Source organism: Schistocerca nitens, chromosome 8 (genome assembly GCF_023898315.1).
Source record: "Schistocerca nitens isolate TAMUIC-IGC-003100 chromosome 8, iqSchNite1.1, whole genome shotgun sequence".
NCBI lineage: Eukaryota > Metazoa > Arthropoda > Insecta > Orthoptera > Acrididae > Schistocerca > Schistocerca nitens.
This window is the reverse complement of record NC_064621.1, coordinates 601,996,114-602,009,586: the sequence shown is the minus strand read 5'-3', so window position 1 is coordinate 602,009,586 and position 13,473 is coordinate 601,996,114. Positions and strand designations below refer to the sequence as shown.

At 39.1% G+C, this 13,473-nt stretch overlaps 1 protein-coding gene across 3 annotated transcripts in view; it reads right to left on the bottom strand.

The window, feature by feature from the left end:
• The window catches only part of LOC126198428 (45 kDa calcium-binding protein), a 154,191-nt gene extending 152,863 nt beyond the window's left edge, over window positions 1-1,328 (bottom strand). For all 3 annotated transcript variants that reach the window (XR_007540073.1, XM_049934736.1, XM_049934735.1), the window contains exon 1: window positions 639-1,328. Coding sequence is in view for 2 of the 3 variants with exons in the window: in XM_049934736.1 (XP_049790693.1) it covers window positions 639-763 (125 nt within the window). In the remaining variant the exon portion in view is untranslated. The remainder of the gene's footprint in view (window positions 1-638) is intronic.
• Window positions 1,329-13,473: the final 12,145 nt, after the last annotated feature.

The window sequence follows — 13,473 nt, the reverse complement described above, 5'->3', positions numbered from 1 at the left end:
CCTGGAATAGCATTATGCGTTTGAGTATACATACATTTAAATGTTCGTGGTAAGTTTCTTAAGTAAAGAAGTGAAAAATGTGTCCCTTTTTACATTTCAACTGTTTCACAAAAGATCTGTGATACGAAGATAAGTATATCAGCTAATTTGTAAAAATGTATTATAAATTCTTGCTTTCCTGACATGCACCATGTCATGAGCAATTTCCTCGCTACAGCACCATAGAATAAACGGTGTTTCTAACCTAATTAGGCATTCTATTTAATTCCTCAGTGGATAAATGTTACAGTCACATCAACTGCCACCCATTACTGTTCTCACGGCAGAGATTTTCTTGGGAGTCTATTACACCATGGAGTTGTCATACAATTATCACCCAATTTTTAACTCAGAAATGGGCTATATTTAACTCCTTGTATGGGAAGGATCAGGATGCTTCAATTCTATGCATGAGTAACAAGCTAAATATGTTCTGCTGGATGAGTGTGTATTTACCTCATTACTGATGTGCATATAATGGATCTTAAGGATAACATTAAATAGTAAACTCACAACTAAAGCAACATTAGAAAAACACACTAAAATTACTGTCGGTTTTCCACTGTTATAACGCCTGTAATGATCTACCAGTTACTAACCTCAAAGAAATTGGAGCAGCGAAAGCTAAGACTACCAGACCTGTATATAACACACATGGAACAACAACTGCAAATCTTTTACACTGGCAACAACAGCATTTAAGTTGGTGATTTTCTCTGTTCATGCTGATCAAGGCAAGGGGTGCCTGTAACGCAAACGTCTCTCGATAAATTGACTTTGTCCTGCAGTTCTAACCTCTTCTTCAAAAGTGTTTTTCTAATAGTATGATGTGACCGATAATGATTTTCAAATGTCCCCGCATTTATTTTTGTAATCACTTGTGACGAAACGAAAAGCATGAGGTTGCTGGGCTCTTTACCCTTTGCTGCATTTTTTCACTTTACGAAATTGACATTTTCACAATTTACGCACTGCACGTTAACTAACACGGTAGGCATTGTGTCTCGCTTTAGTACTAAGCATCTCCGAAGCGTCATTGTTCTCGTATTGAGTCGAGGCGAAAATCAAAAGCATACGAATGTTACCAAAGCGCACGTTATCACGAATTCTGCAGCCTTACGCTGCTGTTTTAGGCTTCGAAAGTGCTGAAATGCCACAGAGGATACGCATAATTCTGACAAACAACGTTAATTGTTGATAGCTGATTTTATGTAGTAACCATGTATCTTCCATCCTTCAATGTTGGAGCTGCAGGTGTTGCGTTATTGTCAATAGAATTCAACACAGCGCCACACAGTTCTCGCTGCAAGGGCCAATCATAACGTCAACGCGAGAGCGGGAAATACAAACTGTATGCGCAGTATTCGCGCATGGACTAAGTATTTGCGCATAAGGTTACAGTTACGTTTGTAAAGGTAATAATAAATAAATGTGTAGCTATTGCCAACGGATCGGAGACTCGTAAAGCCGATCGCATTGCAATTTCATTATGCAATTCCGAATACATCTATGGATGAATATACTACACAACATTAAATGACAGAGATGCAAACAATTTATAAATTGTGCTTGTGAATTCTGGTTTATCCAGTGCCATTACAAGCAGTGATCAAGGGTTCAATGAGTAAACGCATTAACGGACACAACAATTTGAAACTTTCAAACGACATATTTTTAAATTGTTAGCATGGCATTACATTGTAGAAGCAAAAAGCATTCAGATAGAAAAAACTGACATTGACGCAATTCAAGTATATACAAAATAATATGTAATCAAATACATAAATTGCTACAAAATAATATTGATAGAATTCCTCAATATTTATAGTACAGAAAGAAATAAGCGATGATTTGGTCGAGAAAAACTGTACCCAAGCTGAAGAAAACTAATTTGTGCAATCACTGACCATAATTAAATAGTTTTCATACTTAAATATAAAAAATATTAACTGCGATAATTTAAAATCTGAAATTCAATGTGGCACAATGTATTATATTTCTAAATGGGACTAAAGGATAGCTTCTAAAACAACAAACGTCTCTATACCAGTACCTTAGGTGAATTCCTTCTTATAACATAATGGATATTTGTATCAAACATTCCTGTTGACCCAACATAATTATAGCTTAAATTAAGTAGGGAGCCATGGAAGCGAACTGTAATGTTGTAATATAGATCTCCATAATATTTTTATCACAACACCAATTTCATGTGGGCATGAGGTTCAGTACATGCTGTGACTCTACTAGCTTTAGTCTAGATGTCTCCAAGGATTTCCCTTTTGTGGAGACTAGGGACAGAAGTGTGAAAACAACACAAGGAGTCCACAAATATCCTGACAAGACAGAAAAAATAGGTATAAGTTAAGGCTGGTTGTAATCAGCGGGTTAAAAAGATGAAAAAGTCCTTCCTGCTAGACAGTATTTGTGGGATGGGGACACCTAAGCTAGTACAGAACTCTCTGGGTAGGGAGCATCGCACAACTAGCATTTTTAAGCCAAATGCTAGACTCAGTGACTGGGGAGATATTTTGGTAAATATAGTCATTTAGTCATTACTGGGGGTGCCAGGATGACATTAGGCATATCACTTGCAATGCTCCTCACACTAATTAAAGATTATGTCAGTCCTTGATAGAGCTAACAAGCCCTGGAGGAAACATGTTGGAAGTGTAAATGCAGTGCTTCAGGAGCCCATCAGCATACTGGAGTGATCACATATGCATGTGGTTCACGCACTGCCTCTAATACATTTGCACCAAACATGGAATACTTCACATCTGAACTTCTCCGGTACAAAATTATTTGCATAATTAATTTTCAGGAGCTTTGATTGTACCCAGAGCATTGTCACTTCCAATCCCAGTGATTTTCAAAATTTCACGAGGTCTTTTTTATAGTGAATGATTATGAAAGACAGAGCTGTCATACAACTACAGACATAGTTGTAACAAACAGAGGAGAAACAAATAATTACCAGCTCAGAGGGCACAAAGAACCATTGCAAATTTGGATTTTCTCATGAAAACATAAGAAGTGAGTTTGGGAGGTAGACTGGAATGAGGGGTTTGTTGGGTGGGATGGATTGAGGGAGAAAAGGTGCAGAGGAGGGAGAGATGAAGAGGGCTGGTTGTTGCTTCAGAGGGAGGCAGCATCTGTCCAGAATGGGAATGCAGGAGGAAGAGGCTGCAGGTGTATAGGATAGACATACAACACACAGGCTCGGAGCCAATGACTTCATGCAGCACAATGACGTAGAAGAATGGATTGAGAGGAGTGCAGGACAGAGGGAGGCAGACTGTTGTATAGAGGGTGTGAGTGCAATGGGTTAGTGGAGATTGAGATTAGGAGGATTACAGGAGCATGAGATGTATTGCAAGGATAACTGCCATGCATGTATTTCAGAAAAGCTGGTGCTTGGGGAAGGATCCAGGTGGCACAGATTATGAAGCAGCCATTGAACTCAAGCATGTTGTGCTTAGCAGTGTGTTTTGCCACTGGCTGATCAACTTTGCTCTTTGCCACATTTTTGCAGTCACCAAACCTCTGATGGGACGCAGTAAGCTTGTGACAGGACTGGAGTCAGATGTGCTGATTGGGTAAATTGGGCAGGTCTTGCACCTGGATCTTCCACAGGGATATGACCGCTTTGCTGGGGTTGGGAGTGGGAGTGGTATGGGGACGGACCAGGATGTTGTACAGGTTGGGAGAGGTAGGAAGATCATCGGTAAGGTGACCCTCATTTCCAGTCATGATGATCTATGCTCAGAGTCCTGGCAAAGGACATGGTTCAGTTGCTCCAGTCAGGGATGATGATGAAGGAGGTGCTCCTTTGCAGCTGGTTCTTGTGGGTAGTCGGAAGATTAGGAGGGTGTGAGGATAAGGCTTTGTGAGATCTTCAGCGTACAGGGCAAAGGAATTCTCATCAATGCCATACACGTATAGCCAGACTATATAAGAGTAATTTTTTTTGTGTGTAAGGAATGGCTGCTGTCAAATGCAGATACTATTGATGGCTAGTGGGTTTCATATTGCTGCAGAAGAAACTGAGTAGCACAGTTGCTGTGGTGTAGTGGCTATGATACTAAACTGTTGAATGAAGGGTTGTGAGTTCAAAACTCATTTGACCTGTAAAATTTTAATTTTGGTTCAAGTACATTCTAGAAGTATCCACAAATGTCAAGAATCATTGTACTGGTATTTTCTGTAACTGTATGTATACCGCATGTGTTCAGGCCAGAGGCAGTTCGCTGCATGCTCTTGTATGTGCAAGTTCTCAATAAGCCTTCATTAAGTGAAGTTAGTGTTCGTCATTCATCTAATTACACCTTCTTCTATGTGACACTATTCTGGTGGGAACGCTGGGTATTGGAACTTGTGATAGCGCACATTATCGATGACACAGTGGCTCCCATCAGGCCGTGACAGAGCTGCCATTTATGTGGCGAGAAACCCAATTTCGAGCCATAAACAACAGATCGCAATCTATTGGAGATAGAAGAAGAAGAGGACATTATGATGATAGCAACTGTGTGCCACCACATGAGACATCCTTCCGGGTTCTCTGGTGACAATGGCCAAGATCCAAACAAGTAGCTGAAGGTATATGAGCATATAGACAAATTTAACAAATGGGATGACACCGTGTGTTTGGCTAACGTATTTTTCTACTTGGAGGGCACTGCCAAGCAGTGTTATGAGAACAATGAGGAGAAGTTCACAAGCTGGGAAGTATTCCATGTGGAACGGCGCAAGTATTTTGACGACACACAATGACAAAAGTGCAAGACTGAAGATAAATTAAAGTGCAGGGCACAGTATCCAGGAGAAACTGCAGCATCCTACTTTCAAGATGTCTTGGGGCTGTCTAAAATAGTGGATCCTAGAATGAAGGAGGAGATAAGGTTGCACATCTCATGAAGGGTGCTCCTGAGGACATATACTCCTGAAGGAGGTTTTGACAGCAGACAACATCATACAATGGTGCCAGTATATCGAGACAATGCATCAGAGAAGAATTACATGCAAGAAGCTTGAGTGGCTCCCAAATGTTGTATTGATGTCTGTGATGGAGGAAGGAACTGATTTCAAAAGTGTTCTTCATCAGATAGTGAGAGAGAAAGTTCAGAAGGCACTTGGCTTGTAAGGCGAGCAAAAAACCAACATGCTTCAAGAGGTCATAAAGGAGGAAGTGGAACAGACATTGAACCTAATCTCATGTCCTTCATTTCCCTTTAAAATGGTGAAAAAGTTGAGACCCAGGTGAAGCTACATTCCTACAATGCCGCACAAGGAACCTGTTTGGGCACCAAGGAAGACTGACATCTGGAGGACCCAGGATAACCAAGCGGTATGTTTCCACTGCAGACAACCAGGACATGTGGTGCACTATTGTTGAGAAAGGCAGCAGATATTCGATGACGCCCACACCAGAAGACAGCAGACTGGTCCTAGCTGACGCCAACTCCGGGACTATGAAGATGAACAAGAAGATGTGGGTGCAGGACGACATAGGTCAACATTGCCCCAAGCTAGCCACTGGAGAGGATGCTCCCAAACATGCCGATCAAGGTCTCCATTGCCGTTTAGAAGCTTCAGCCGATCACCTAGCCACCACAACCTGGAAAATGAAAGGGTGAGACCTTCCTTGGAGGTGAGGCCACCGAAGATAAAAATCCTCTGCCGTCAATCACTACAAAAATGATAGGAAACTACGTCGATATCCTCATGGATGGTCGACCAGCCCAAACTCTTGTGGACTCTGGAGCATCATATCCAGTCATTTTAGTGAAGTACCATCACCAGTTGCAAAAAACCGTATTTGTCGACAACAAAATAATCTCTGCTGAAGCTGGCTAATGGGAAATATGTAAAACCAACAGGAAGATGTGTCATTCGTGTGGGTATAAGTGGCCATACACAGCCCTTAGAATTCATTGTCTTACAAGAGTGTAGTCATGACGTCATTCTCGGATGGGACTTTTTGAAAGCTTCTCGGGCAATTATAGATTGTGGTCACTCAAAGATTATGCTAGACAAGGTGAGATATTGTGGACAGGAAGATGTGCATCCGAGTGTGTGGAGACTATGTGTGCTGGATGAAGTGATCGTTTCTGCAGTCAGTGCTAGAAAGGTAACTGTCATGTGTCATGCCATGCATCAACCGATGGATCTTGTAGTGGAATGTAAGAGAAGCATACCACTGAAGAATAACTTGGTCATTCCAGCCTGTGTCGTCTCGTTTAAGAACAGATTTGGTGAATTGTGGATAGTTAACTGTCGCCGAGAACCGCAGATCCTTCCAAGATGCATGTGCATAGCAAATGCTGAGCCATTAATTGCTGAACAGCTGAGTATCATAGAAACCTCCCATGACAAGTCTGTGGGCGAAATTGGCACTACCACTATGAGACAAGATCTTCTAGCTCAACTATCACCAGATCTCACTAAGGAACAACAGAAGAAGCTACTTGCCATTCTTCAAGAGTTCTCTGAATGTTTCAATCCACAGGTGAAGAGCAAATATGACAAATCGATGTTGAAGCACCAGATTAGCACTGGAGACCATCAACCAATAAGCCAGAGAGCATACCATGTGTCAGCAATGGAACGTTGAATAATTCACGATGAGATAGGGAAAATGATGAAGAATGACATCATTCGGCCTTCGCAGATTCCATGGTCATCACCAGTGGTTCTTGTCAAGAAGAAGGGTGGCAGTTGGCGCCTTTGTGTTGATTGCAGCAAGCTTAATAAGATAACTAAAAAGGATGTTTACCCCCTTCCGCAAATTGACAATACACTAGATTGTCTGAAGGGGGCTAAGTTTTTCTCAACCATGGACATGTACTCGGGATACTGGCAAATCGAAGTAGATGAGGCTGATTGTGAGAAAACTGCATTCATCACCACTGAGGGCCTGTATAAATTTAAAGTAATGCCATTTGGTTTGTGTAATGTACCAGCAACTTTTGAACAGATGATGGATAATCTTTTAAGTCACCTGAAGTGGATGATGTGTCTTTGTTATTTAGATGACATTATAGCATTCTCAGAGACATTCTTAAGTGTCTCCAACAATGCGGACTGAAACTTAATCCAAGAAAGTGTCTCTTTGGAGCAAAAGAAATCAAAATACTTGGACACATTGTGTCAAATGTAGGTGTGCGGCCAGACCCAGAAAAGATGAGATCTATAATGGAATTTCCTTTTCCTAAAAGTATTAGAGATGTGAGAAGCTTCTTCAGATTATGTTCTTATTACTGTTGTTTTATCAAAGACTTTTGTATCAAAGCCAGACCACTCCAAGAGTTGTCATAAGCCAATGCTAAATTTATCTGGGGCAGTGCTCAACAAGATTCTTTCGATGTGCTGTGAAAAGCTCTGACGACTGACCCTGTACTTGGCCTGTATGATGAGAAAGCACCTACAGAACTACACACATATGCCAGCGGGTATGAGATTGGTGCTGTTCTGGTGCAAATTTCAGATGGAAAAGAGAAGGTTATAGCCCATGCTTCTAGGACACTTACAAAAGCCGAGAGAAACTACTCAACTACAGAAACAGAATGTCTTGCTGTGGTCTGGGCCATGTGCAAATTTCGACATTATCTCTATGGAAGGCCATTCACAGTTGTTACAGACCATCATTCACTTTGTTGGTTGACACAAGGATGCCAACTGTCTCTCAAGAAACCCTGTCCAAGACCATCAAGACTTTGATGAAGATAGTGACTGTCGCGTGCCAGGATCTCTCTGCTGAGCAGAAGGAGAACACCAAGATATCTCCAATTATGCTTGCCTTAAATCGGTCAGAGGATGTGAGAGGACAATTTAAAGTGGTTAATGAATTACTTTGCAAGAAAAAAATTGCTCCGTTTGGAAAGAGGTGGCTACCAGTGATTCCTAAACACATGCACTTAGATGTTCTACAGAAATTCCATGACACACCTGAGGCCGGGCATTTAGGATTTATTAAGACATACGATAGGATCCTCAAGATATTTTTTCTGGCCAGGTTTATTTAGGAGTGTCCATCACTATGTGTCACACTGTCGAGAGTGCCAGAGGAGCAAGGCAGTTCCTCAGAAACTACCTGATTGACTCGTACCAATTCCACCAGCTGAAACGCCTTTCCATCATGTTGGGATTGACCATCTCGAACGGTTTCTAACATCTGCTAGAGGCAATAAATGGATTATTGTTTGCACTGATTATCTGACATGCTATGCCATTACAAAAACTGTGAAAACAGCTGAAGCATTTGAGGTAGCCAAATTCATCATGGAAGACATTGTATTAAAACACAATGCCCCATGGTCGTTAATTACAGATTGAGGGAAAGTTTTTCAGTTGAATCTTGTGACAGAGATAAACCGTTGGTGCAACATTACTCATCACATGATGACTGCCTACCACCTGCAAACTAACAGGCTTACTGAATGCCTTGATAAGACCTCGGCTGATATGCTATCAGTGTTATTCAATGTTGAGCAGAGCAACTGGTATGAGGTGCTACATTTTATGATGTTTGCCTACAACACCGCCAAACAAGACACCACAGGATTTACACCATTTTTCGTGCACGGGCGTGAGGTGACTACGACGATGGACAGTGTGTTTCCGTTACATCCTGATGACGTGGATGACGACTACATCGGCCAGGTGTTAACCAGAGCTGAGGAAGCTCGGCAGTTAGCTCAGATCCACATGCTACAGGCTCAAGAAAACGGTGCCAAGGGTATGACACGAGCCACTGTCCTGTTTTCTACCAGCCTGGTGACCTTGTCTGGATCTTCAGTCCTGTTCAGAAGATTGATCACTCTGAGAAGCTACTCAGGCGCTACTTTGGACCTTACAAGGTTGTAAAACAGTTGTCAGATGTTACTTATAAAGTTGAAGATTTCGACCCCGACACAAGGCGACGATATATCAGAGATACGGTCCACGTCCTTCAGATGGAGCCCTTTAAGGATCCTGCAACCCTGGGTAAATACGAAGTTCCAGTGACAGGCAACAAGTGGAAAGGTGTTAAAGAGCACAGCAGCAAAGGAAGTTCTAAGAAGATCACCGCCAGGGGGAACATCAGTCATTGGGAGTTGGAGTATGCAGGACCGATGACTCATTCCCAGACTAGGAGGAGAATCATTGTACTGGAATGTTCTGTACCTGTATATATACCACATGTGTTCTGGCTGGAGGCAGTTTGCTTCATGCTCTTGTATGTGCAAATGCTGAATAAACCTTCATTAAGTGAAGTTAGTGTTTATCATTCATCTAATTACACCTTCTTCTACATGACAATATGAAGAGAAGTATGGATGAAGCCAACAGAGAGGTGGAAGTCAACATCGAGAAAGGTGGCACATTGGGCTGTGGGCAACCAGATGATGATAATGGGAAAGAAGGTGTTAATGCTGTGGATGAACGAGGACAGGGTATCTTAACGTCGGCTCCAGATCATCAAGATATTATCAGTGAACCGAAACCATACAAAACGTTTGGGTTTTGAAAGATTAGGAAGGTTTCTTCTAGATGACCCATAAACAGATTGGTTTAGGATAGTGTCATGCGGGTGCCTGTTAACTGTACTGCAAATTTGTTTAGTTAGTTACATGTCCCATAGATCATTTGAATGATATATTTTATCAAAATGGTGTGGAACAAGTCACTTTATACGATGTATATATGAGCAGTGTTAACATTAATGAACATATTATTTTTAGTACTTCTCATGTAAGTATATTTTCTTATGGGCTACCAGTTTTGAAATAAAAATTCATCAATGTAATAAAAGGAGCTGTCCAGGAGAAACAATTTTATGTTAGATTTAAAACTTGTTTTGCTACCTATCAGATGTTTTATGTTGTTGGACAAATGATTAAAAATGTATATGCTGCATATTGAACCACTTTCTGAGCTACTGAAAGTTTTAATAATGGTTAATAAACGATATTTTCTTGTCTATTTTTGTAGGTATGGAATCACTACTCTTCTCAAACTGTGATGGTTAATTTATATCAAATTTCATTAGTGAATATACATATTGTGATGGTACAGTAAAACAACTAACTTTGAATATGTACCTACATCATGGCTGCAGGTTAACACCACATATTATTCTTACTCCTAACTTTTGTGCATTCAATACTTTCTTTGTATATGATGAGTAACTCCAGATAATTATTCAGAAAGACATTACTTAGTGAAAGTATGCAAAACATGTCAGGAGATTGATTTATTTGTTTCCAAGACTAGGTTTTATACACAGAGCAAGGGTAGCTGAACTTAATTGTTTGAGAAGCTCAGTAATATGTTTCTCCGTGTTCAACTTTTGTCAACATGAACACCAAAAATTCGAGCCTTCTAGCCTGGTTACTGACTCCTGTTCATGTGCTACATCAATTTTTGGTATGACTATTTGTTGTTCAGAACTGAATATATATGTTTCCTCAGAATTTAGATAACCACTTAATAATTCTTTGAAAACATCATTAACAATCTTTTCTCTCCTTTCTCTCTAATGTCAGATTAGATTAGATTAGATTAATACTAGTTCCATGGATCATGAATACGATATTTCGTAATGATGTGGAATGAGTCGAATTTTCCAATACATGACATAATTAGGTTAATTTAACAACATACTTAAGTTAATATAACAACTTTATTTTATTGTTTTTTTTTGTTTTTCTTTATTTTTTATTTTTATTTTATTTTTAATATTTTTTGTTTTTTTTTCTTTCTTAATTTATATCTAAAAATTCCTCTATGGAGTAGAAGGAGTTGTCATTCAGAAATTCTTTTAATTTCTTCTTAAATACTTGTTGGTTATCTGTCAGACTTTTGATACTATTTGGTAAGTGACCAAAGACTTTAGTGCCAGTATAATTCACCCCTTTCTGTGCCAAAGTTAGATTTAATCTTGAATAGTGAAGATCATCCTTTCTCCTAGTATTGTAGTTATGCACACTGCTATTACTTTTGAATTGGGTTTGGTTGTTAATAACAAATTTCATAAGAGAGTATATATACTGAGAAGCTACTGTGAATATCCCTAGATCCTTAAATAAATGTCTGCAGGATGATCTTGGGTGGACTCCAGCTATTATTCTGATTACACGCTTTTGTGCAATAAATACTTTATTCCTCAGTGATGAATTACCCCAAAATATGATGCCATATGAAAGCAATGAGTGAAAATAGGCGTAGTAAGCTAATTTACTAAGATGTTTATCACCAAAATTTGCAATGACCCTTATTGCATAAGTAGCTGAACTCAAACGTTTCAGCAGATCATCAATGTGTTTCTTCCAATTTAATCTCTCATCAATGGACACACCTAAAAATTTGCAATATTCTACCTTAGCTATATGCTTCTGATTAAGGTCTATATTTATTAATGGCGTCATACCATTCACTGTACGGAACTGTATGTACTGTGTCTTATCAAAATTCAGTGAGAGTCCGTTTACAAGGAACCACTTAGTAATTTTCTGAAAGACAGTATTGACAATTTCATCAGTTAATTCTTGTTTGTCAGGAGTGATTACTATACTTGTATCATCAGCAAAGAGAACTAACTTTGCCTCTTCATGAATATAGAATGGCAAGTCATTAATATATAATAAGAACAACAAAGGACCCAAGACTGACCCTTGTGGAACCCCATTCTTGATAGTTCCCCAGTTTGAGGAATGTGCTGATCTTTGCATGTTACGAGAACTACTTATTTCTACTTTCTGCACTCTTCCAGTTAGGTACGAATTAAACCATTTGTGCACTGTCCCACTCATGCCACAATACTTGAGCTTGTCTAGCAGAATTTCATGATTTACACAATCAAAAGCCTTTGAGAGATCACAAAAAATCCCAATGGGTGGTGTTCGGTTATTCAGATCATTCAAAATTTGACTGGTGAAAGCATATATGGCATTTTCTGTTGAAAAACCTTTCTGGAAACCAAACTGACATTTTGTTAGTACTTCATTTTTACCGATATGTGAAGCTACTCTTGAATACATTACTTTCTCAAAAATTTTGGATAAAGCTGTTAGAAGGGAGATTGGACGGTAATTGTTGACATCAGATCTATCCCCCTTTTTATGCAAAGGTATAACAATAGCATATTTCAGTCTATCAGGGAAAATGCCCTGTTCCAGAGAGCTATTACACAGGTGACTGAGAATCTTACTTATCTGTTGAGAACAAGCTTTTAGTATTTTGCTGGAAATGCCATCAATTCCATGTGAGTTTTTGCTTTTAAGCAAGTTTATTATTTTCCTAATTTCAGAGGGAGAAGTGGGTGAGATTTCAATTGTATCAAATTGCATAGGTATGGCCTCTTCCATTAACAGCCTAGCATCTTCTAATGAACACCTGGATCCTACTATATCCACAACATTTAGAAAATGATTATTAAAAATATTTTCAACTTCTGACTTTTTGTTCGTAAAGTTTTCATTCAATTTGATGGTAATACTGTCTTCCTCTGCTCTTGGTTGACCTGTTTCTCTTTTAATAATATTCCAAATTGTTTTAATTTTATTATCAGAGTTGCTGATTTCAGACATGATATACATACTCCTGGATTTTTTAATAACTTTTCTTAATATAACACAGTAGTTTTTATAATTTTTGATAGTTTCTGGGTCACTACTCTTTCTTGCTGTCAGATACATTTCCCTTTTCCGGTTACAAGATATTTTTATACCCTTAGTAAGCCATGGTTTGTTACAAGGTTTCTTACGAGTATATTTAACTATTTTCTTGGGGAAGCAGTTTTCAAATGCATTTACAAAAATGTCATGAAATAAATTATATTTTAAATTGGCATCAGGTTCACGGTACACCTCATCCCAGTCTAACTGCTGTAGGCTTTCCCTGAAATTTGCAATTGTTAAATCGTTGACTGGACGTACTACTTTGGAGGACTGTTTAGTATTGCTGAATGGAGATATGTCATATATTGTAACTAGCTGTGCACTATGATCAGAAAGACCATTCTCAACAGGCTGAGCATTTATCTGGTTAAACTTATCTTGGTCTATAAAGAAGTTATCTATCAGTGAGCTGCTATCCTTTACCACCCGAGTAGGAAAATCAATAACGGGTGTCAAATTGAAAGAACCGAGTAATACTTCAAGGTCATTTTTCCTATTACCCTCTTTCAGAGAATCTACATTGAAGTCCCCACAAATAATAATTTGCTTCCCCCTGTCTGACAGATAGCACAACAAGGAGTCCAAATTTTTCAGAAATAGATGAAAATTTCCTGATGGGGACCTATATACAGTTACAATTATAAATGTGCCTTTATTTAATTTAAGCTCACAGGCACATGCTTCTATATGTTTCTCTACACAAAACTTTTTGTTTCTATACTTTTTGCACAATGATAACTTTTGATATATATGGCAACTCCTCCTTTCTCCA